Genomic DNA, 25345 nt, shown 5'->3' with positions numbered 1-25345 from the left:
GAAAAAGGGGACGACAGAGGATAAAATGGTTGGATGGCATCACCGACTCAATGGACATGAGTTTGGGTAAACTCAGGGAGTTAGTGATGGACAGGGAGGCCTGGTATGCTGCAGTCCATGGGGTTGCAAAGGGTCGGACATGACTGAGTGACTGAACTGAACTGAATATTCCATTGTGTGTGTGTGTGTGTGTGTGTGTGTACACATCACAATTTCTGTGTCCATTTTTCTGTCGATGGACATCTAGGTTGCTTCCATGTCCTAGCTACTGTAAAGAGTGCTTCAATAAACACTGGAGTACATGCATCTCTTTCAATTAGGTTCTCTCAATTAGGCTGGCTCAGTGGAAGAAAATCTGACTGCAATACAGGAGACAAAGGAGATGCAGGTTTGAGCCCTAGGTTGGAAAGATCCCCTGGAGGAGGGCATGGTAACCCACTCCAGTATTCCTGCCAGGAAAATCCCACAGACGGAGGATGGCAGGCTACAGTCCATGGGGTCACAAAGAGTCAGACATGACTGAGTGACGGGGCACATGCCCAGTAGTGGGATTGTTAGACCCAGGTAATTTTGAAGCAGTTGGTCCTTGAAGGAAGGTTGACAATGGCTTTTGCAGCAGAGTTTTTGGTTGGTTGGTTGATTGGGCTTTTTTGTTTTCCTTTTTTTTTTTTTTGACTATACCACACAGTTTGTGGGAACTTAGTTCCCTGACCGGGGATGGAATCTGTGCCCTTTGCAGTGGAAATGAAGAGTCCTACCCATTGGACTACCAGGAATTCCCCCTAGTAGGCTTTTCTGCAGGTCTTATTTAAGGAAGTATCTGGTCAAAGGTCAGTAATCTACTGCATCACCATACCTTTCCATCTTCCTAATACTTCTAAGGAGTGGGAAGAAAAGTAAACTCAATTCTTCTCTTAAATCACCTTTTTATATTAAAGTAAAAAATTCCCTGTTGATTCCAGAGAAGCTATTTTAAGGGAGGAAGCATGTCAGTGTGCTATAAATTTGTCTATATTTTGACACATCTGCCCAAACCAAGAAGCTCAGAGGTGAATTTTAATTCTGCATTTTAGTTAATACCCATAATTACAGAAAAATCTGTTTAATACTCCATTATGTATCACAGTGAGACATGCACAAATGAATGCACTATATTGAAATGAATGGTCAAATCTTCAGCCTCAAATTTTTCCCTATAAATAGATGAAAAAGGGAAGAATTATTGGTCAAGACCATTAGCCACTTGCACATTTTGTTGGAGGCACCAACGGTTAATTATGACCTTGCTGGTGGAGCTAAAAGTATAATTAATCATTCAAGCAATTGTTACTTCTAAAAATTACAGCTTCAAAGAGAGAGGCCTGACAAAGCTAAAAGTCTTAATTTTCATTCAGAGTTCTCTATGTGAAAGTGGGATTGTGTCAATACTTAGGCACCACTTTATTATTTCAAGTAAGAGCTACATGTGATTAGTATAACATGGTACAATGGTTTAGCAAGGTGAAGTCAAATTAAGCAAGAAAAAATTTAAATTATGCAAAACAAAAAAGTGACAAAATTAAAGGCAAGATCATAAAGAATATATTCATTTAGACTGAAAGAAATGTTCATTTCCCTAGGACAGGGAAGGATATCTGCAAGCATAGCCCCAACAAATAAATGTCCATCTGGTATAACAGACAAGAAATAGATATGGTGGGAAATGTTAGTCTCACTGATAACTGCAGAAGTAATTAAAACCACTAGGAAGGAATACCATTTTTCCATTAAATGAGGAAATGTGACAAACATGACAAAATTCAGCACTGGCAGGACTTAGAAGAGATGAGTTACATATTTTTGGGGTGTTTCGGCAGTCTGTCGAGTCATGAATCATGAAATCATGAAAGTGATCAGGCCCCCTTCACCAGCCCTATACCTGCGGGTAAGATACACCAACAAGGGGCCTTGAAAGGAGGAGTGACTCTCGGTGCAAAGATGGCTAGCACCACCCCATCATATATTAGTGCTGAAACTTGGAAATTGCCCATATGCCTAATTATTCAGAAAGAGCTAGAAAAGTGGTAAGTTAACATGATGCGTGATTAGTTACTCAGTCATGGTGGACTCTTTGAGACCCCACGGACTGCAGCCCACCAGATTCTGTCCATGGGACTTGCTAGCCAAGAATACTGGAGTGGATTGCTATTTCCTTCTGCAGGGGATCTTCCTGACCCAGGGACCAAACCTGCATCTTCTGCATTGGTAAACAGATTCTTTACCCGCTGAGTCATCAGGGAAGTCTAAGTTAGCACGGTAGAATAAACATGTATTACCATTAGGATACAAAGAACTTGTAGGAATATAGGAAGATGAAAAAGGAAAAAATGATGCATATATGCACCTAGAGGCAAACTGTTGAATTATTTTTGTATGGCAGGATTGTGAAGGTTTCAGAAATGAAAATATTTGATTTTCAGAACAGTTTCTCAAATGTAATTGTGCAAAAGTGATCAGTGGAGCCTGTTAAACCTGAGGGGGTGTCTGGAATGTGGGTTCAGGAGTCTGCATTAAAAAAAAAAAAAAAACCTTCAGGTAATTATCTGTGAAAGACACTTTGATAAACATTTATTTAGTGATCTGGGTGTTGGGAGTGTTTCTGGTTCCTTTTTGTATCCATATTTTTATATATACATGATAAAATATTAAAAGGTACATTTCAAGCATTCTGTAGGCTCATCTTATCAATAATGAATATGCCCAGAGGCATGTTTGGGAGACTGACAAATTTCATCAATGTATATATAGCACACAGTTTCCCTCATAAAATGAAAATGTTTTAAGTGGAGAACAAAGCCCAGCTGAGATGCAGGCTGCTGGGCAGTAAACTAGGCTCAGTTGCTAGGGGAGCACTCTGTCCCCACCACCCACCGTTCAAACCCTGCGTCAGGAAAATCACCAAGTCTCTCAGAACACTCACTACTGGGCTCAACATTTTTTTTTAAATTAGAGTGTAGTCACTTTACAATGTTGTGCTGGTTTCTGCTGTCCCACAAAGTGAATCAGCTATATGTTCACATACGTTTTCTCCCTCTTGAGCCTCTCTCCCTCCCCCACACGCCAGGCCCTTAGGGCGTCACAGAGTGCGGGGCTGAGTTCCCTATTCTACACCGCACGTTCCCAGTAGCTATCTATTTTACACACAGTAGAGTACCTCTGTCGCACTTAACCTCCCAATTCATCTCACCCTCCCCTCACCGTGTCCACTTGTCTGGTCTCTATGTTCACGTCTCTATTCCTGCCCTGTAACTAGGTTCATCTGTACCATTTTTCTAGATTCCACACATGTGCATTAATATATGATGTTTGTTTTTCTCTTTCTGACTTACTTCACTTTGTTTGATAGACTCTAGATCCCTCCATATCTCTACCAATGACCCAATTTCATCCCTTTTTATGGCTGAGTAATATTCCACTTTGTATATGTACCATAGCTTCTTTTAGAAGCAGTTGACTCATAACCACTCACTCCTCTTTGATACAGTTTCTTCATTTGACTTGCAAGACACCGCACCCTCTTGGCTATCCTCCAATTGTACTACTGGTTCCTTCTCTTCTCTGCTGTTCTCTGTGACTCCTCACTCACTCCATGGGCTTCTCCTCATTTCTATCTATAATGACTCCCTGGGTGATCTCAACAGTCTTGTGGCCTTAAATATCATCTAAATGGCAGAGAGTCTCACACATGGACCTCCCTCCAAGCACTGAACATCCATACCCCACTGCTTACTTAACAATTCCATTGAAATTACTTCCCCCTTTTCTACTTTCCCTCTCAACATTCCCCTTCAGCCACATCTCACCTTCATGCTATTGCTCAAAATATACTGTCTCCTAGTCTAGGGTGCTTGCAGTGGCTGTTCCCTCCGTGTGGAATGACTTTCCCTTTGTTACATATCTACATGGTATTTCCATCACTCGCCACAGTCTTTGTTTACATGTTGTCTTCAAAATGAAATGATCACCTTTTCAAAATTGTAGTGACCCACACCTACCTCCAGTAGCCCAATCCTTCTCAACCTGCCCTATCACCTTCTAACGTAAAATATTATCTATTAATTATCTTTACATTCTTTTCAGTTTCCCCACACTAGACTGTAAGCTACACAAGGTCAGGGAATTTTTGTTGTTGTTGTCCACGATATATCACACACACCGAGATAGTGCCTGGCATATGTTATCACTGCATAAAAATATTTGTTGAATGGCTGAAAGTATTTGTTAAGTATCAAAACCACACAATATTAAGGTTCTACTGAACACAATAATTTCATATCATGATATCACTGTCACTCAGAAAGACACAAATTCCTGTTGTTTCCTTCTCCAATTCAATTGTACGTATAATCTAATACACTAGTATATTAGCCATAGAAACTTGGAGAAATAGGAAGAAATTGTAAACCTAACTCAAGATGTAGTCTACGTGCGTATTCAGTCGCGTCCAACTCTTAGCTACCCCATGGACTACAGTCTGCCAGGTTACTCTGACCATGGAATTCTTCAGGTAGGGATACTGGAGTGGGTTACCATTTCCTGCTAAAATGTAGTCTAAGTAGAGAGAATCACTTGAATGCTTCTGGGAGGCAAAATATTAGATCCTTTCTTTAAAGGACCGGGCATAGAATCATTCATACACATCAGGGGTCTTTTCTCTTAGCGATGCCTCACCCTAAGACTGCTTGAAGTTTTTATCAGCTCTGAATCTTAGGCACCCCAGTTCTGTCATAAGGTAGAAACTATAAGAAGCTGGGAAAACATCTTTGTCTACAACTCTAATTCTCCCCTTTCTTCCTACTTATCTTGGCTTCACAACACATACACAATTTTGTTGCATTAAGTTGTCTACTTCCCTTTCTTCTCTACTAATCTGTCTGTCTCCTTGAGAGCAGGGATCGTTGCCAAACCCTGGTACCTACACAATGCCTGGCAGCACAGGGTGATGCTCAGATAACGTTCACAGAATCAATGACTGATTCAGAGTTTCTGAAGGTAAAAGATGCATTCCACAGACTTAATTACAGTATTAATTCACACAGCATAGAGCTAATGAAAGTATTAGTAAATCACCATAAATGGGTAATTATGCAAATATACATGATCCCATATTTTTGTTTCTTTGTTAACCAGAAAAGAAGCACCTTGACTTCAGCTATTTATTCATCATCAAAACAGTCCTGGAAGAAAAGCAGTAAAAATCTGGAATTCCAGTAGAGGATATTTAGAGTGGTAATAAAAGACCTGGATTAGGTTTGAGTCATGACCCAGCACAGTTGTGTAACTTCGGACAAATGCTTATTAACCTTCTGAATCTCAGTTTTCGTACCTGTGAAATGGGACTACTGCTTCTGTTCACCTTCAGAATATTATAGTAAAGGACAAATGAGATTAAGTCTGGTAAAACGTCTTTGACATATAATTAACTTGCACATTCATTTTCTTTCTATTTTTGCTTTTCAGTCACTTAGAAAAAAATTAAGGGGTTTTTCTGGGGTCCAGTGGTTAAGACTCTGCCCTCCCAATGTAGAGGGCACAGGTTCAGTCCTTGGTTGGGGACCTAGGATCCTGCATGGCTCACAGCAAGGCCAAAAATAAAAAAATATTAAAAAATTGTTTTTAAAAAAAGAAAAAATTAAGTATCTGAAAAACTATGATATATTTATAGTTCATATTTATATCTAAGGTATATATAAATTACTAAGAGCTCTTCAGAAAAGGAAGACAATGGGATCTATAGCATATGCCTTTCCTGTTTGCCCCAATCATCCTTTAGTCAACAACTCTGAAGATCATTAAGCTTTAATATTTTCCTTCACAGCTTTCCTTTTCACCCAGATTGGTTAATGGAGCCAAAATTAATATGGAGCTGGGCTTGAAGAAAGCCCAAGTCCAATCATCACTAGTTTTGACTTTTTTTTCAAATCCTGAACAAAGTAGCAATTTCCTAAGCAGGAAGTGCTGATCAAGGAAAGGTAAGCAAATCTGTTCCCTAACTTTTTCTATATGAGATACAAGAACTCACTTTCAGGCCTCATACTACAGACAGTATCTCTTTTTTCATTTGATTTCACAGTCCTTGTTAGCTATTTTTACATCTCTCACCATTTTCCTATCTCAGCAACAAATAAGCAAAAAAAAAAAAAAAAAAATCTAATGAGGTCACTGGAGAATTTACTACTCACGGGGCAATTTTAACACTCTCCAAACAAAACCACTGTCCAACACAAGTGTATATTGGCTTGTACAAAAATGCCCAGGACGCAAAATACAATGACAACATTTAGGTAAATTTTAAACAAACCAACAAACAACAACAAATGATTCAATACATGAAGACAATAACCACAGCAACCAGATATAATTTTCTAATAGAAATAAATTGACTCTAAAACTGCATCCCAAAAGCTTATGCTGTGAAATTTAAAACACAAACAAAAACCAACTTGGGGCCAAAGTCACTTGCTTACCTGACTGATGTCACTTGTCCAGGCAGCTTTCTCCTGGCGGGAAGGTGCTAACAAGACCACAGTGAAAGGGGCAGCGTCAGGAGGCTCCACCACTATTTTGAAATCCAAGTGTCCAAACACTTGGCCAGAACCTTTGGCTTCAACACACGTAAACCAAACAATTAGATGTGAATACAAAAACATGAGTGATAACTGCTTTCTCAAGGTCCTAGTAAGACAACCAACGTGCATTTAAGTCCAGAATCTCCCTTTAGTGATACAGTACTTCTCAAGCATGGGGACGGCTTTGTTAAGCTCATAAGCAGATGAAAAAGCTAAGATCAGTGGGTTACTCAAGACTAGGGTCCTGTTCTCCTTGTCAATTCATGGCTTTTTAAAAATTTTCCATAAATTACAGAATTCCGACATTCTAATTCAATTACTTTCTTCTCTGCCGCTGCAAAATCACTATCACGAGACAAATTCAGTAAATTTCCAAAGATGGCTTAACCGGGGTTACAGGTTAAATGGTTCAACAGAATTTTTCATATATAAATGAAGTCAGGGAATTTATTCTTAACATCTTCCCTGTCTCCTGAAGCAGCTCTTCTTAGCTATCAACGAATAAAAACCAAAGGACTATTTCATGCTAATATAATTCTAAGTGATAGAATGTGACTTACAGTCATCATCGCTCGCATCGGGCTCCTCGACCAAGGTACATTCTATTAGAGACAGAACTCCACCTGTCTGGAAACAGACCAATTTTTCATTTAGAGGCTGAGAGTCTTGCATAGGTTGGGAAGCTGTGATTTGTAAACCTTATATTCGAAATGCCACAGAAGAAACAGCAATTCCGTTTTGAAGCTAATTTTTCATAGAGCTCAAAATTAAATTTAATTGTGTAAAAGTAATTGAATTCATTGAGCTGCATGATTCTTCCCCACCATCTGACTCTCACTCCCAACATCTGTAAAATTTAACGAGTCAGTCTATGGGAGATTATATGGCCCCACAGAGTGAATGCAGCTCAGCAAAGGGTAGAACTCTACAACCAGAAAGTGACTTAAGCAGTAGAACTCTGTTGTCGTGATGCTGGATAATATTTTCAGGCATTAATAACAGAAGGTACAGATAGGCAAACTTTTTCTGTAAAGAGCCGGCTAGTAAATCCTTTAGGCTTTGCAAGTCATATGATCTCTATTGCCACTGCTTAAATTTGCCATTTTAAAAAGCATGAAAACAGCCAGGTACAATAAGAAAGGAAATGAGTTGTGGCTGTGTTCCAATAAAACTTTATTATTAAAAAGAGGCAGCAAGCTGTGGGCCGTCGTTTTCTCACTCTTGGTACTGAGTAAGATAAAACAGCATTTAGCGAATACTACACAATCAGTACACTGCAGTCATCTGACAAGATTTTTGAGCTCATTCAACAACTAGTAATTTTGTCCAGGTTATGATTTTAATTGCCCTTCTTTATGGCAATTGCACTGAAATTTCTATTACTTTGGATTTAACTGACAACAAAGTAAATGCCAAGGTCGGCAACTGCGTATTGCCTCACCATGATATTGTAATAATCTATTTTATGATAGCAGGCATGGGAAAGGCATAATTAAATTAACCTCAACGCCTCTCAAGTGCGCGGAACATAAATGGAATAGTCATGTAAAACCAGTACCTTGAGCAGATGCAGCTTCCCTCCTGAACTTCTTGTGCAAATTAAAAAGTGTTTTGTAAACAAGAAGCACTGTCTCTCCCCTTCCTTTTTCAGAGACAATGAGCCCAGGCGGACTTTACTCAGTTTCCCTCTCTCCACGGAAGGCACTTGAATAAGAGAACCTGGTGATCACAAAAGTGAAGAGCACACAGTAATTAAAATTCCGTCAAGGGAGAGTAGTTCCCCGTGCAAAAACAGTAGGGCCTGTTTCCCAAGACACCGAGGAATTATTTGATGCACCATCGGAGCAAGCAAATCCCCCGCACTTTGAGCAGAAGAAACAACTGCTATGCTTCAAGAGTCACACCAATTCTTACTATTTCTGTAGAACACTTTAGATTTGATTATTTATATATAAGCTGGAAAATAAGTTTAAAACAAAGCCATACTGAATTCAAAGCATGAGACACTTCTGCCATCTGTCCTTCATAATCTGATCTTTACCAGTTTATTTACATAAGAATAGGGTACATATTGTATAACTACATACAGTAATAAAACAACATAATAAAAAAGCAAGTCAAATTTGTTTTTCCTAAAGCAATGAAGGTAGATAAATAGCATCAATATAGCCTACTTTGTATTTAAAAACACGATGTACATTTATAATGTACATTTTTAAATGTACATTATAAAAATACACAGATTATGCAATTCAACACAATTTAGCGAAGGGCTCTTTTTGAAGGGCAGTTATTTCAGGTTACATTTAAATTATATGTGATAAAAATTCTTTGTGAAATCTACATGGAAAAGAAACCACATAAATTCTATATGCAGAACACTCCTGTGAGGGAAACTATCTTCCATTCAAGAAGCTAAGCATAGATTTTATATAATTTCACTCTAATTATGACCTCCTGCTCTTCTTAAAAGGAAATTCTAATTTAAATATCAAAACCAAAAAACACTAAGAAAGATGCTTACAACTACCTTGCCTTCTGAAATGCCCTGAGCCAGTACCATTTCTACTATTCGTGTAATTCACCACCTATCCCAAATGCAGCTTTACAAAGGCTCCTATCAGCCTCATAAGAACTATTAAATGAATATTCATCACTTAATTATGAACACTGGTCATCACTAAGAGATGAGACTGTAGGCAACTTTACTTTCCTCTTCATACATTTCCTAGGTTTCCTGATTCGTTTTTTTTAAATGTATTTTTGGAATAGTAAATCTATGATTGTGGGTCACAAAACACTTACATTAACATATGACTATTCCAAACAGTACCTACCTTTACAGAGATCTAAAGATGTGCAGGAGGTAAAGAACCCAAATTTCTATGGGTCCCTGAAAGCCACCCATTCAGGGGAGTGTTTAAGTGGGCTGCCTGACAAAGGCAGAGTCATCATCTATTTGTGCCTAAAGAATAACACAGAGGTAGTCCTGGGGGAGGGTGCGGGACGGGGAACAGGGGTGGGAAAGGGCTTGGTTCCAGTGATAGGAATGGGCAACAAGGAAGAGAGGTAGGTGGGAGCAAACTGGCAGAGAGTGCAGGCAGCAAGTAATCAAATATGAGGAATAAAGGAAAGATGAAAAAGCAGAAGGCAGAATGCTTAGAGGAGTAGACGAGCAAGTAACAGCCGCAGAAGGATTGTACTCATGAGACCCACTGGTGGAATCAAAGCCAGAGATCTTTCAGAGAATCTGGGTCATCCTGGCCAGGAGACGGTGGTGGATTCCGCAAGATAAAAACTGAAAATCAGAAAGGGAATGGATGGGAAAAGACAGTAAGTTCTAGCTTTGCCATGGGCGGTCATGAGTCATCCAGACAGATGGGTTAGGGCTGAGCGGAAGACTGCAGCAGAGACAGGTGGACAAGTGGGTTTGAGGGATGTTTTCAGAAAGGATATAACTGAGGCTAAGAAAACTGAATAATAATGTGCTTGTGGGTAAATACTTCTAGTATTTAATGATTTTGTTAAATTGGAAATTTCGGGATTGGGAATACATGTAAATCCATGGCTGATTCATATCAATGTATGACAAAACCCACTGGAAAAAAATAATAATAATAATAATAAAAAAAAATTAAAAAAAAAAAAGAAAAAAAAAATAAAATACACTGTTAACTCATGTATTAGTCATTATTGTGAATTTTAGCTTTGAGGTAAAAAACCAAATGTTTCCTTGGCAACTATACACTAATATGCCTAATCTATAACTGCTCATCTCAGATCCAAATAGGAGACTATATGCATCAGGTATGCACAAAAATCTGTACATCTGAGTTAGAAGTGAACAATTTCAACACTGGTTTATAGAATAATATTGGAAAAGATGTTAAGTGGGTTTTTTTCACATTTCATCTTATGTTTGACATGATGTTTCAACACAACTATGAGACTTGAAGATTCCTTTCTAGTTATTACAAATAAGAGAAATCATTTAATCTTAATGATCCTTTGCATCACCATCGTCATCAGTCTATCTAATAACTGGGGTCAACTTATAAAAAAAACTTGTTTTTCAGTCACTAAATTCTCATGGTGTGGCATTCAAGACTGGCTAATGCCCTTATTCTTATTCTATTCATTAGTTTAAAAAGACTGAAGAGCAATTTCCAGGTTATTGGATTAGGCATTCGAATAGGTATAATTACTTCCAGACCCCATGTTACAATTTCAAAGAACACTGGTACATTCAAAGTACATGATTTTGAGTCTGGGAATGATTAAAGTACCAGAAAGGTTCATGTTTGATTCTCAATGCATTTAGCTTTAAATTCAGTCACTCTATTTACTTTTCCTGATTCACCTTTATACCAGACAACGATGACTACGTATGATGGATTTTGCACAAAATGTCAACTTCTAATTATCTTCTAATAAATATTCATATATATTTCATGTTATTGAAAATGGAAACTTATTCCAAAATTTAGATCTTGGTTTTTAAAGTTTATGTCATAATCTCACTGACTCTAGTCTAGTCGTTCTTATGAACATTTAATTTTCACAACAACCCTAAAAGACAGGTACTACTATTAACCCCACTTAAAAAGAGGAAGGGACTTCCCTGGTGGCTCAGTGGTAAAGAATCTGCCTGCCAATGCAGGACGTGCGGGTTCGATCCTTGGACCAGGAAAATCCCCTGGAAAAGGAAATGGCAACCCACTGCAGTATTCTTGCCTAGAAAACCCCATTGACAGAGAAGCCTGGTGGGCCATAGTCCATGGGGTCACGAAAGAGTTAGACACGACATACCGACTAAACCACAACAAAGAAAGGAAACTGAGGCTCAGAGAAGTTAACTAAATTGTCCAATATCACACAGCAAGGAACAGGAGGAGACAGGATTTGACCTCCATGATGTAGCTAGCTATACTTTCTATTATTGCCTCGAACACGTACAACATTTGCTCGAGAAACTTTGAAAAGATTTTGAAAATAGATGACAATGTCAGAACACTGCTATGACACAGTCCTTGGCATCACACTCATCAACTATCTAGTAACTGGAATCAGTTTATAATAAAATAAGCTATTTCAATCAATAAATTCCCACAGATTGACATTCACCCCTATTCAGAGATTGAAGATTGGCTATCACCCCTATTCAGAGGCGAGCTTTCAGATGACCTTATTTTTTCTGGTCCTCAGAATTAAAATTCATTTTGAGATTGAAACCACACATATTTATGCATATATGTTGGCACTCATGCATTGAAAGTATCTAGTAAAAAAGTAACAATTGTAGGAACCAAAGCAAAACAACACAAACTTTCCAAATTGACTGTAATTGGATTACTTTCTACTTTGAGATTAAGGTCTGATTTCTTTTTAAACCACCTTTATTGAATAATTCCCAAACCAAACCAGACAGAAAAATGCTCCTGAAAGGCAAATCACTAATATCAATGTCAATACAGCAATAACATCAGATATATTAATAACTGACAAAAGTGCCTCAAACATGTGGTACAGAACAAGCAATAAATAAAATCTAGACATGAATCAAAGGGAGAGGTAGCTCATGATTGGTTTTTCTGGTGCAAGAAAAAAAAAAACAATTTCTTCACTGGATTCAACCTTCCAGCATTTTTCATCATAGATGCTTTTTCCAACTTAGAAATATATTAAATGCTTATGTGTAATAATAACACTCATCAATCCAAAGTCCTTTCAGAAATTGAATACTAGTTATAGAAACTTTTGTTTCCATTTTCACATATTACAAAGCTCAAGTCCTTTAGTAAGTATTTTTTGGTGGACTCCAAACATAAGAAAAATACAAAACAAGACAGCTGACATTCAAAACTGCAGTTCAACAAGCAATTCAGTTTAATCCATTGTCCGTTTTCCAGGTATCTATAATGGAAAGCATTGTACTAGGCAAGAGAGAATTCATAAATACTGCCCTTCAGAGTTACAATTACTGGGACAGACAAGGCAAGCAAACACTTACAAGAGGACGAAATGCAGGCACCAGGAGCAAGTGGGCTTGGAAACGAGGAGGGAAGTAAGCTCATTTGCACTGGAGGGAAGGAGAGGGGAAGATGAGGAGGAAATTTAGAAGGCTCTTTAAAAGGAAATTTAAAAGGCTCTGATCTGAGCCTAGCAGGACAACAGGACCTTCCATAGGCACAAGAAACATGGATGAGGGGATCCCTGGTCCCCAGGCTGGGGCCCACACACGTAAAGGCACATAGGCAGACAATGCCAGGAAGGCAGGAAGCCAATATGGGGACACAGTCTGTGAAGAGGACTGGAGGGGGAATTAGGAAGGCCTGGTGCTGCCAGCATTATAGTCCACTATTACTCAAAGGAAAATTAATACTTCAAGTCAAAAATGAGAAAGGTATCATATCCTGAAATATACTTCCAAACTTTAACATATGCGTGATTTCTCTCCTTGTAAATAAATCATGGAAAATAGAACAGCATGCGTTAAATTTTGTAAGTGTTCTGTGCAAAAATTAACGTGTGCAGCACAAATAATGTCTTGTTTGATGAGGTAAAAAAAAATGTTTCAGGCAGCACATTTTGGTAGGCACTAGAAATGCAATTATCGTCAATTAATATTGGCACGTTATAAACAGAAACCACATTAAAAGTTAATTCTAGTTCCAAATTTATATGCCACTCTTCCCCAAGTTCAAAATTATGACTGTGTGCAATATACTGCCTGAAATCGACTCTGTGAGGGCATGTTCCCCTCCCCCAGGACCCCTATGCACTTGCAAGGAATTTCGAGTGTGGTTTACTTCGTGTACTTCGTAATAAGAACCACAGAGGAATATGCACTGTCATGGCGTAGCTTCTCTACAGTTTCCAGCATAAATATCTTTCACTCTTCAAAAGCTTAATTTACTGGGTGATGCCCCCAAAGCACACCGCTCAAACATGATACCTTGGCCATCGCCAAAGTATGGCAGGGCAAGTTGAGACATTTCATCTAGCAACTGGAGTTACCAACTGAATCAAGTCATATCATGTGGGGCCGATCCGGAAGTGCTGATGAAAAATGGGAACAAGAGACAGCTGTTTTCACTGTGGACATTGTCCCCTCTCCTATGGGAAAGGGCTTTGAGTAAGGCAAGTTTCTCTTGGGCCTTTGCCTGGATGTCGTCACCACCTGGCACTGCCACTCCAATCGGCCAGACCAATCTGTCCTCCTTGGAGCTGTAGAGAATGTCCGGTCCAGTGAGCAGGAGGGTCCAGTCAGAATGTAACTTACTGTCCCACTCGTGCTTTACTATTATTGTGTTGCTGTTTTTCATGGCCCCTGAAAAGAAACAGCACAAAGGTGGGCCTCAACCACAGCCTCGGTCAAGGCCACGGGGACGTCCTGCACGAACAGCATCAATCAAACAGCTACATCAAGCCTGCTCCACAATGCTTTCCTGGATCTGCCTGTGATAACGTGACAGGTACAGAGACCCCTCAGCTGCTGGGTCCGCTGAACAAGGACTTACCTTGGCGGATGAAAGTCTGACTGGTGTCCAGCAAGATATCACAGCCCTCGACGATCATTCTTTCTATGGCAAGGTTCTTCCTTATGTTTTCGGTGTCGCTCACTTCGTCGTGCATGATCCTGCCAAATACCATACAGGACCACAATGAGAGATCTTCTATTATCCCAGTAGGTAAGCAACAGTGCTCCATCTGGGAAGCAAGGGTTGGACCTTGTAACAGTTTAACTGGAGATGTAGGGTAAGTCACACTGGACTTCTAACTTTCATCAAGTCATGACTCAAAGCAAAGCAAATGGAGTATTCTGGAACATTGCTTATAAACTCAACAGGAAAGCAACACATTATTTCACAAACAGCTTCTTTCATTGAAATTAGGATGTCGTTTCTTAGAGGTGGAGCAAACTAGAGACCTTTATACTATATATACTATTTCTATTTATCCCTTATAAGTTAAAGGAACACAGCTGTAAAGAAATGCCTGAAACACTGAAAAGTCACTGATCAATCGAAAATATACATTCTCCAACTTCTTACCAAATATGAATACAAAAACGCAACTAACCATTTTCCTATTATAATGAAAGAAATGTGAATCTTTTCAAACTTAAGCCAAAATGTGTCTAATCTCAATTATATAAACTTAAATGAGATAAAACCATTTTCAAAGATTTTATATATATAATTACACTTATTATATAAATGTTATATATATATATGTATATATATATATATAATTTTTTCTTGGTTAAAATTTATGTGCATGCTGCTTTAGCACCATCTCAGAAGCTAGGATTTAATGTTCAGGGGAATCTGAGACACCGGCTTACGTCTTGCTTCTTGTTCCCGTGGACACACACATTCAGTTCAGTCGCATCCGACTCTTCATGATCCCATGGACCACAGCACGCCAGGCTACCCTGTCCATCACCAACTCCCAGAGTCTACATTAGGTCTTCACAAAAGACTAACATGCTACTTTGCCATATCAAGTCTTTATTATAAATTCTTTACGTACCTGGACAGTTCCTCTAGTTTGGATTTCGCAAACTCCAGACTTTTCCTCTCCACATGCTCATGGGGTGTATGAGCCAGGAGTTCGTGAAGTGTGATGATATACCTGGGGATCTAGAAGCAAACCAAGGCCAGCGTGAGCAGGAGGGCCAGATGAGGAACACTAGACCTTCTCTACTGTGCCATCACCACTTCTGAAGAGCTCATCTCTACTCTGACACGTCTGACTGTTTTACAAATATATTTTTTAAAATAGTTATTTATTTGGCTGTACTGGGTCTTAGTTGCACATGTGGGATCTAGTTCCCTGACCAGGGATCAAACCCAGGCCCCCCGCATTGGGAATGCGGAGTCTTAGCCACTGGACCGCTCAGTTTGAATATTAGACTTCAAACATTTGTTTGAAGCCCCACAAACAAATATTTTTAAGAAATACATTTAAAATGAACTATGTTTCAAACCTCACACATGCGAAAACTTCACCAAGAACACATGAAGATAATAAGGTACAAAGAAACAACTGTTTCTTTAGATTTTTAATATAATCATACATTTCTCAATCATAATTTTTGAAAACTCGTTCATAGGGGAAAAGATACAGTTATCAGCAAGTCACTTGAGTCTATATTTTAGATTTATTTGTCTGTTTACAATTTTTTAATTGACAATCCTATTGCAATGTTCTCTTTAAGAATCAAAACGTGAGAAAAGATATGTTTACCCTTATTACATTCTGATCCCGCTTTACCTCAACTCATCCTTCTAGCAGTAAGCAGTATTGTTTAGTTAGATCATTTGTTTGTACTTTTATTAATGAACAGACTATCTATCTGAATTCTCTCAAAGCCAGAAATGCCACCAACCCTGTGGAGGATTTAATAGAACACAGTGAAGATTTAACTCAAGTTAAACATGTTGATTTAATGCAACATATTTTTTTACTGGCTTATAAACTAAAAATTGTTAGAAAACAGGGGCAGTGGGTTTAATTTTAATAAAAACCTGCATGAACAACAGCTACCATAATGCTACCCGCTATGGGTCAGATTGGGAGTTTGAGGTTTGCATCCAATCCTCCAACAAAACATAAGGATTATTTCCCCACTTTACGGACAAGGAAACAAGGCATGAAAAGTGCCCAAAGTGGCCTCATGGTAAATGGCAGAGCCAACCATGAGCCCAACTCTGACCAGACCAGTGCACTAGTCTAGTGGGTGTCTCTGCAGGGACTGGGGTCTTACTCAGCCCTTGAAAGGACCTCTAAGAATGAAGAAAGTAAAGCAGCTTCCCAAGACTCTGTGGGTAGCTCCTTCCATGTTGACCTGAGGCATTGGCAGCTCTATCTACAAATCTGCTTTTCCTCTCTTGCCTTCAGTGGGTCATTCGCTAATATTTACTGCATACCCAGATTACCCATGGATACAGAGGGCAGTGCCCTAAGTGTAGACATCTATCAGCAGTTCATACTCTGGGGTCAGGTCCTAGAGACTGTCATCAAGTCAGGGTTTTGGAAATGCAGTGTCCTCAGTTATAGGAGAATGGATCACAAGAGAACCCTACCTCTGAAGCTCATGGAAGGAGGCTGTGTGCCTCTCTACCCCATAAACTTCTCACTAAGACAGTTGGTTGGGCCATTCCTCTTGGTGAAGGCTGCTGGGATAAGTATGCTTTCAAATATCCCTTTTTTACAATGCCATGACTGATAAAAGTTTGCCTCTAAGTTGGTAGTTCTACAAGAAAATCAAGGCAATCAATAGATAAGGTACTCAATTTCTCATAACAAGTGGAGGGGAGGAGTGGGAGAACCTGACCGCTTATAATGTTCTGAAAATCCACAAAACTAAGCTCAGTCAATAGCTTCATGATCCTCCCCCGATCATTAAATCTGTTTTAGAAAGCTCTTTGGCTAAGTGTCAAGTGGATAGATTTGAAAGTAACTGGCCCATCTCACTTTCTGGGAGAGAAACAAATAAGCCTGAAACTACCAAAAAGCAGGCAAAGGACTTCTTCAGAGAGAAATGGACAGCGCTCCGAAGAGCTCATCTGATATATTCAAGAACTGATTATAAATCTGTCCCCCAAAAGACCTTGGAGCTTCCCAGGTGGTGCAGTGGTAAAAAAAAAAAAATCCATCTGCAAATGCAGGAGACATAGGAGATGTAAAAGACAAGGGTTCGATACCTGGGTCGGGCCGGAAAGATCCCCTGGAGTAGGAAATGGCAACCCACTCCAGTATTCTTGCCTGGAAAATCCCATGGACAGAGGAACCTAGTGTGCTACAGTCCGTGGGGTTGCAAAGAGTCAGATAAGACTGAGCGCGCACACACTCACCCCCCAAGACCCAAGGATCATAGTAAGTATTGTCTATATGAATCATTATTCTTTCAATTATGAAATAATACTTGTCACTTTTAGACACTAATTAGCTTGCTCTTTAGTTACGGTAAACAGGTAAGTAGAGCAGCAAGTGGCTGCTTCCTGGAGGACCTCTAACAGCACTGTCCTTGTCAAAAGCAGATTTCATGATTTGCTCATCTATGGACATAGGAGCAGCTGAAGACAATTTAAACAGTACTAACCAAAACACTGTTTTTGCTACATAAAAATTAAGTTAATGACTACCATATTGTCTATAACAAATATCTTTATAACACAAACTTATTTGTCTGATATTAATAGTCCAATTGAGGATAAATTCCCTGCATCATCAATTAAGGATAAACTCACTATAATTCCTCCATGCTTCCATGCTGCTGCTGCTGCTGCTAAGTCGCTTCAGTCGTGTCCGAATCTGTGTGACCCCATAGATGGCAGCCCACCAGGCTCCTCTGTCCCTAGGATTCTCCAGGCAAGAACACTGGAGTGGGTTGCCATTTCCCTCTCCAATGCATGAAAGTGAAAAGTGAAAGTGAAGTTGCTCAGTGGTGCCTGACTCTTAGCGACCCCATGGACTGTAGCCTACCAGGCTCCTCCATCCACGGGATTTTCCAGGCAAGAGTACTGGAGTCGGGTGCCATTGCCTTCTCTACCATGCTTCCATAGTTCAGCATAATTCACTCACAGTAGCTACTGACTTACTCAACAAACAGCCCAGAAGAGGTGGACTATAACACTTCTCTAAATATACACAGGCTAAAAGTTTCCAGTTACTTCTCTTCCTCCTTAGGCCTGATAACAACTTTTGCTTCCATATCTAGACTTGGTAGTGGCCTCTTGGCCATATGAGCTAAGGTCACCTCTTCCACTCTTGATCTAAGGAAAAAAGCATCACACCCCAGTCTTATCCCAAGGTGTCCAGCTTACACTGGAGCAAGGCGAATGTGCAGAAGTACTACTGCTAATACAGTGTATGCAGAGGGAAGCAGACCATCTGAGGGCGCAAAAGCCTCAGGGCTCCTCAGGGAAAGGACCAAAAGGGAACAAGAAGTACAGAATGAACCTAGCAAGAAAAACTAAGCAAGTTTCTAGAAATGGCACTTTTCTCCCAAGGGTTCTCCATGGTCTCTCCTAGGAAGAAGGCAGGAGGGAGAACAAGGCATTTGGGCAGCAACTCCAAAGTCTTCTGCTCTTGGTCTGTTCAAAATAGCTACAGAGAAGGAAAACAGTTTTGGAGAAGCAAATAAATAAGAGCAGAATTGAGCGCTCTTTCAATTTGCACATTTCTTGCAGCTGCACCAATTCTGGCTAAATTCTTTTAAGTTTGAGGCTTCTTCCAGCACCCACTGGTTACCCTAGTCTTAAAAAAAAAAAACAGACAATCTCAACATCTGACCCTTCAGCTTAATTCTAGGATCTGGAGGACGGGATCTGAAGGCTAGTTAGTTACCCAGCTCAAATTTCTAGTCTGGTCCCCCAGAGAGGTAGGGCTCTGGGAGATATATAGAGATCAACTGTCCCAATTTCAAACTTAAGAAACAGAAATTCAGATTGGTTCAATTATGTTTCCCAATGTATGACTGAAGGGAGAGCAGGACATGCAGGTCTCCTAAATACTCCCAACCCAGTGGTCCCTTTTGGACATTATGGGAATTCATTCCCTGGGATCAATCAAAATGCCAAATTGTTGTTATTGGGCTTAAACTACAGGGGGAGAAAAGAAGGTTAGAAGAAGACTATCTCAGCATTTTTAAGAAATCCAAAGGCCTTTCCAAGACCCTACATTCAACTGTTTGGACACCTGACCTAAAATTCAAGTACAGTTCTTCCATTTTAAACCACTGAGAGACTCACACCAGGGGAAATAAACAATACTTGAAAAGGCATTCGTGGGCTTTCAGGAAGGGAGTGAGGTTCCTCTCTGAATGTTCCATGCATCTTTCACAACCCTACCTTTGTTTATACACCTGAGTTGAGGGTTCCTAGGCAGACAGGATTTAGAGAATTTAATCATAACCAAGAGCTAATTGCCAAAGATTCAAATAGAATCTCAGAACATTGAATAAAAATTTGTTTCACTGTAAACAAAATCTCAAATTATAATTTTGTATAAGGTTTTTAAAAAGCATTGTTTTCTTTGTAGTTTCTCTTATGGAATATTTGTTCAGAGAGGCAAAGAGTTAAACAGTCCAGTTCCATGGTGAAAAAAAACACAACGGCATTACAAAGTTTCACTATACTTAAGTTGTTACACATGCATCCTTTTGGTTTTTTAAAATCTTACTAAACTTTTACAGTGACTTCCAGGATTTCAAGCAGGAGTGACAAACTTTAAGACAAACAATTATGAACCAGAGCAGCCTCTCTCTCGGAGGCTACCAAACGATCAGCTGGGGTCAGAGATACCCACTCAGAGGGACAAAGCCCTCCACAGAAAGCATAACACACATGATTAGAAGAGTCGGTTTGCCGCGTAACAATTTGGAGGGCTGGACTGAAGCCCCACAAATTCCACAACGGGAACACTCAATGCTTTTCCAAAAGAACAAAATCAACACTTTTTAAAAGGAAAGGAGATTCAATTCACATTTTGGCTTCTGCAGCTCTCACTAAAGAGAGGTGAAGTCTTAGATACGGGATAGGATGCAAGTCTACTTGATCTTTCAGGTTGCTCTAACCCCAAGTGAAGGTCGGGACAAGCCCTAGGTTCACTGGAGCAACCTGATTAGGGGCCAGAAGCCCCCAGGCCTGGCCAAGGCCTCTGGCTCCTTCGTTCCCCCACAGCCTCTGTGATGGGGAAGGTCCTCCTTGTGCTCTGCAGAGCTCCAGCCAAGAGAGACTCGGCAGCAACGAGAACAGGGCAGGAAAACAAACACCTTCCCAGCAGTCCTTCCTACCCCCCACCCCACCCCCCGGCCCCAGAACCTTTTATGCAACCAGCCCGCACTGGAACATTTGCACGGCAGCCTATTTCTGTAAACCCAATAATATTTTTAAACACGCTGGAGGAGGAGACTCCATGGAAGAGGTCTGTGAGGAATCTTTCTGCAGAGAGAAATTTGTGCTGCTTTTCAAAAAAAAAAAAAATCACTCCTAATTTAATTGTCTCAAAAATGCCTGAGTTTCTTACAAACACTAGACAGACTGGAGAGAATGCGTGGCATAGATTTGTTTACCTCAGGGTCAAGCTCAAGACGACAGAGGAGGTGTCACAACCTCCCACAGGGGACACTTGTACATCTCATGCTGGTCACACTGGGTATCAGTCACATCGAGCTGGAATCAATGACTTACAAGACACATCCTGGGTGACTTACCTGAAACATTGGGTATGTCAAGAACGTCTCCAGCATCCGCCCCTCACAGGCAGGGTTGGCTTCATACTGTTTTAAGAGTTTGTCAAAGTCTCTGTTTTGCTTACAATTGGCGAGCACTTGGAGGCTGTACTGGTGATTACGCACAAATTCTTGATAAATGTTCAGCATGGGGAGCAAAATATCAAAGAGATCAGCTGGAAAGAAGAAGCAAACATGGCCGTCTGTCTCGGTGCTCAGTGAATTATCCACGGGGCAGGGGGAGACTGTTTACTCTGCGGGAATGGGAGAGAGCGGCTCCCGGCACCAGGGGTCAGGCTGCACGGCCCAGCGCAGATGCCAGGATGACTGACCTGGGAGGATGCACCCCGAGGCAGAGCCCAACTCTAGTCCCCCAAGAACCTTGACGGGCCAGGGGAAAGGGTAAAAAGGGCAGAGTCCCGTGCCCACAGAAGTTCCCAGGTCATCAGGGAAGTTCAAACAACTTAGGATGAATAACGTTGAAATTATTTTACTCTTTATTGCAGCCAGATTAAGAGAAAATGTTCTCTCTCTAAAGCAAGCACTTACCTAAAATTAAAGTAGGCCAGTTGGCTATTCTTGCCTTCAGTCCTTGATGAAATATTTCATGAAGAAACATGATTGTTTCACTATAAAAAAATGGAAAAAATAATATAATTTAATCACTATAAAGTGTCTATTTTGTTAAAGCAGTTCACTGAGTCCTTAAAGCCTTAAGTACATGATATACATGTCTCTCAGGGCCTCTGAACCATACAACCAATAAAAACATGGATTATATCAGCCCCCAGAAAGCAACTTATCTTTCAACAACCCGAAAACCTCAACAAAAATTCTGAGCTAAGCCTCAAATACTGGAAGACAGTAAGCACCAAATCACTGTCATATAACCCTCTTTATCAACTTATCATACTGATAAAAACAGCTTTCTACTGTTAGGATGTAGCCCTTCAACTGATAATCAGAAAATTAGTTAAGATTCTTCTCTTCAGATTTAATTCTAGATGATAACTCAGCCAAAGTTCTCTCTCTTACACTAAAATGAGTTTTGACAGAAGGAGAGAGGGGAAAAGATTTGACAGACCTCTACCATAACCACTCCTAAAACCCTCATGCCAGAAAGGTAAAGGAAACTTCTGGAAAAGATGTAGCCTACATAAACATATAAAATGACGACTGCATCAATTAGAGATCCAAACTTCTAGAAAGTTCAAGAAGGGGAGTTATCAAAGTAACATTTGCCTTCTCCTCACTAGAATTAACCTACTGGAACAAGCCTTTGAAGGTTTTTCTGAACTAACACATCGACACAACCAAAAGCAGGATTATTCATGTCAGTGACATACTTGGGTTTGTTATAAGTCAAATTCCACAACAAGAAACATCAATGGGAAATCCTTACTATCTATGAATGGCCCATGAAACACGATAGATGCTCCTTGTAGACTGTGATTTGTTTTCTTTCATAGAAATGTTAACTAAGCAGTATTTGTTGTTTTAGGATTTCAACCAAATCTACTTTGGTAGGTATTGTAGATTAGTCCTTCAATCTCCATTCCATCGTCCTTCTAGGTAGAGAGGATGGAGAGCTAAAAGTACATTTTCCAGAGTCCCTTGCAGAGAGGGTTCTAGATGTAAATTCAGTCCCACCCATAGATGCAAATGTTAAGATATGAAAGGCAGAAGCAGAGGCCATCTTCCTGTTACTGAAAGTCAGTCATGCACATGTGTTTTGGGGGTAATTTCAGTGCTTAGCCTCTGTGGTCTAGTTTCTAGGCACCAGTTTGACACAGCTGAGAGGCAGATGTGATGGCAATGGTGGAAGCAGTAGTTTTCTAACCTCTGGGTTACATTTGTGGTGCTGTGCCCTTGAATTCAGTGGTCCAGGCCTGCTGTCTGACTTGTGCTCCAGCCCTTCCAAAGGATCCTAGAAGCAGTGAATTCCCTCCAATCACAGAGGAGGTTCCTCTTTCCTACACTGAAAACTAACTGGCATATCTACCTTCATATTTTGGTATTTAAATAGTTAGAAAACAGGTGAAACAATTCTTGGGTGACTCCAATATGCACACAAACAACATTCCAATGGCCTGGCCTCTCTCGTCTTTGAACTTCTTTCTCCAAAGGTCTTGTCTTCCACCGACCTCAGACAACACTTTTTTAATCTTCCTCTAGACCGTCTCGTTGTTCATAACCGCATCCCCTCCCTTATCTCAGTTTCAGGGACACTGCTCTGTGACCAACTCCTTACCTTTGAGTTCATTGTCTTTAGAAACCTGACTCCCCAAATCCCTTCCCACCACCAGGACCTGAGTCCATTGATCCTGCTGCCTTATGACTGACCAAAATCCCCTCACAACATCACTTCCCTTTCTCCACAGTTTAGATTTCATGGTTCAGTGTTATAACCCCTTCCTTGCACACACCTTCAACTCCCTTCTTTTTTCACTTCATCATATTAGCCTCATACACACCAATACTAGTTAAACTCAACCCTTTGCCCACTCTACACCTGCACCTATGCAGCTGAAGGTGGTTAAGAACAACATAAAACCATCCTGACTAGTCTCACTGTAAAGTCATAACCACAAGCCCAATAAGCTAGCAGTTATATTACATGCCCCTCATCCATTCGCTGCCCTGTTCTCCTTGATTATCACTTCACACCTTTTCCTCTCTTCCCTGACTCCACCACTTCCCTCCCATCAGCACTGTCACTTGCTGTCCTTGATTCCTAACCACATTATGTGTCCAGGTATTATTCCTTCCCCGTCCATGCTCCCACTTAAAAGTCATGCTCTTGACTTGCTCACCATATTCTATCCACTTCTGCCTGTGCAAGTACCCTGCTTCAGCAATTCTTCCCTCTCTTTCCAATATCCCTTTCCCCCCCACCCGCCTGTCACTGTCAGTGTCATTTTTATCCCATCCAAACACACACACAAACACACACACACACATTTATATTTCTTTATTTACCTCCAGGTACAACTGTTTCTCTGATCCTCTTTATAGTAACCCTCCTTGAAAGAGTTTTATACACCAACTCTTTCCAATCCCAATTCCCCTTCTCACCAAATCAGGTTTTGGTCCCTCATCAAAATTGTCAATAAGCTCCAAGTCATTAAGCCCACAGTCAGCTCTCAGTTATTGTTTTATTTGACCTTTTGACATAGTTGTTCGTTCCTGCCTGCACTGGCTTCCAGGACAACCCATCTCCTGGTTTGTATCCTACAACCCTAGCTGATCCTCTTCCCTATAATTTTTTGAAGGGGTACAGCTGCTTTACAATGTGGTGTTAATTTCTGCTGCACACAAGTGAATCAGCTACATGTATACATATATCCCCTTCCTCTTGAAGGTCCATCCCACTACCCCAATCCCATCCATTTAGGTCATTTCTACTCTATGCATGGCAGTGTACACATGTCAGTCCTAATCATCCAGTTCATCCTTCCTTCCCTTCCCTGCTGTGGCTCTTCACACTCCTAACCTCTAAATGATGAAGTACCCCAGGGCTCAGGCCTTGGTTCTCTTCTCTCACTCATTTGTGCTCACTCCCTTGGTAATCACATTCAGACAGACAACTTTAAACACTATTCATATGCTATTAGACTCCAAAATTTATACCTCCAGCCCTGAATTCCTCCCCTGAACTCCAGACTAACATCCAACCCTGCTCACTTGATTTCTACATCTGGCTAACAGCATCTCAGACTTGATAAGTTTGAGATAAAAACTCTTGGTCTTTTTCCATAAACTTGTTCTTATGTCAATCTTCCCCATTTAATAAATAGCAGCTCCATCTTTCTTGTTCTTCAGGCCCCAAACCCTGGACTTTCCTTCAAAACCCAGTTCAAGCTCATCATCAGATCTTACTGGCTCTATGTTAAAAATACATCCAGAATTAAATCACTTATCACTACCTCCATCATCTCTTGCCTAGATTATTGCACTAGCCCCACCTAATAGGCCTCCCTGCTACAGTCATCTCTCACCTGGTTTATTGAAATAGCCACAAAGCTGATCCGCCCACAGTCTACACTCAAAAGAGAAACCAGGGTGAACTTTCAAAACATAAGTCATGCCATGCTACTCTTCTCCTTAAAACCCCACCAATCTCTCCCCATCTCATTGAGAGTAAAAGACAATGCCTTTACAGTGCCTTAACTGTTACCCCTCTGACATCGCCCTTCATCTGCACTGACACTTGCAGTCCTCAGACAAGCAAGCCCGGCACGCTCCAGCCTCAGGCCCTCTGCACAGGGCACCTCCTCTGTGTGCATCCCGCTCCCCACCGGCAGCCACAGGGCCTGCCTCCTCATAAGCTGCAGTCTCTGCTCAAATGTTAACTTATCTTTGAGGTCGTTCTAAAAACTGGCTATAGAAAAACTATGGGATGTTCTCATAATGTAATACCATGTAGCAATCTTTTAAAAAATAGAATACTGTTTTTATATATCAAATATGGAAAGATGTCCAGGATATACTGTTA

At 40.4% G+C, this 25345-nt stretch overlaps 1 protein-coding gene across 2 annotated transcripts in view; it reads right to left on the bottom strand.

The window, feature by feature from the left end:
• RASGRF2 (Ras protein specific guanine nucleotide releasing factor 2) overlaps positions 1–25345 on the bottom strand; it is a 256768-nt gene that overhangs the window by 131085 nt on the left and 100338 nt on the right. For both annotated transcript variants that reach the window (XM_061151929.1, XM_061151930.1), the window contains exons 6-12: positions 21400–21479; positions 20833–21026; positions 15144–15253; positions 14129–14247; positions 8167–8327; positions 7169–7235; positions 6507–6643 (exon numbers count right to left, since the gene is read on the bottom strand). In XM_061151929.1, the coding sequence (XP_061007912.1) occupies positions 6507–6643; positions 7169–7235; positions 8167–8327; positions 14129–14247; positions 15144–15253; positions 20833–21026; positions 21400–21479 (868 nt within the window). The remainder of the gene's footprint in view (positions 1–6506; positions 6644–7168; positions 7236–8166; positions 8328–14128; positions 14248–15143; positions 15254–20832; positions 21027–21399; positions 21480–25345) is intronic.

Source organism: Dama dama, chromosome 9 (genome assembly GCF_033118175.1).
Source record: "Dama dama isolate Ldn47 chromosome 9, ASM3311817v1, whole genome shotgun sequence".
Classification (NCBI taxonomy): Eukaryota; Metazoa; Chordata; class Mammalia; order Artiodactyla; family Cervidae; genus Dama; species Dama dama.
This window is presented reverse-complemented; position numbering and strand designations above follow the sequence as displayed.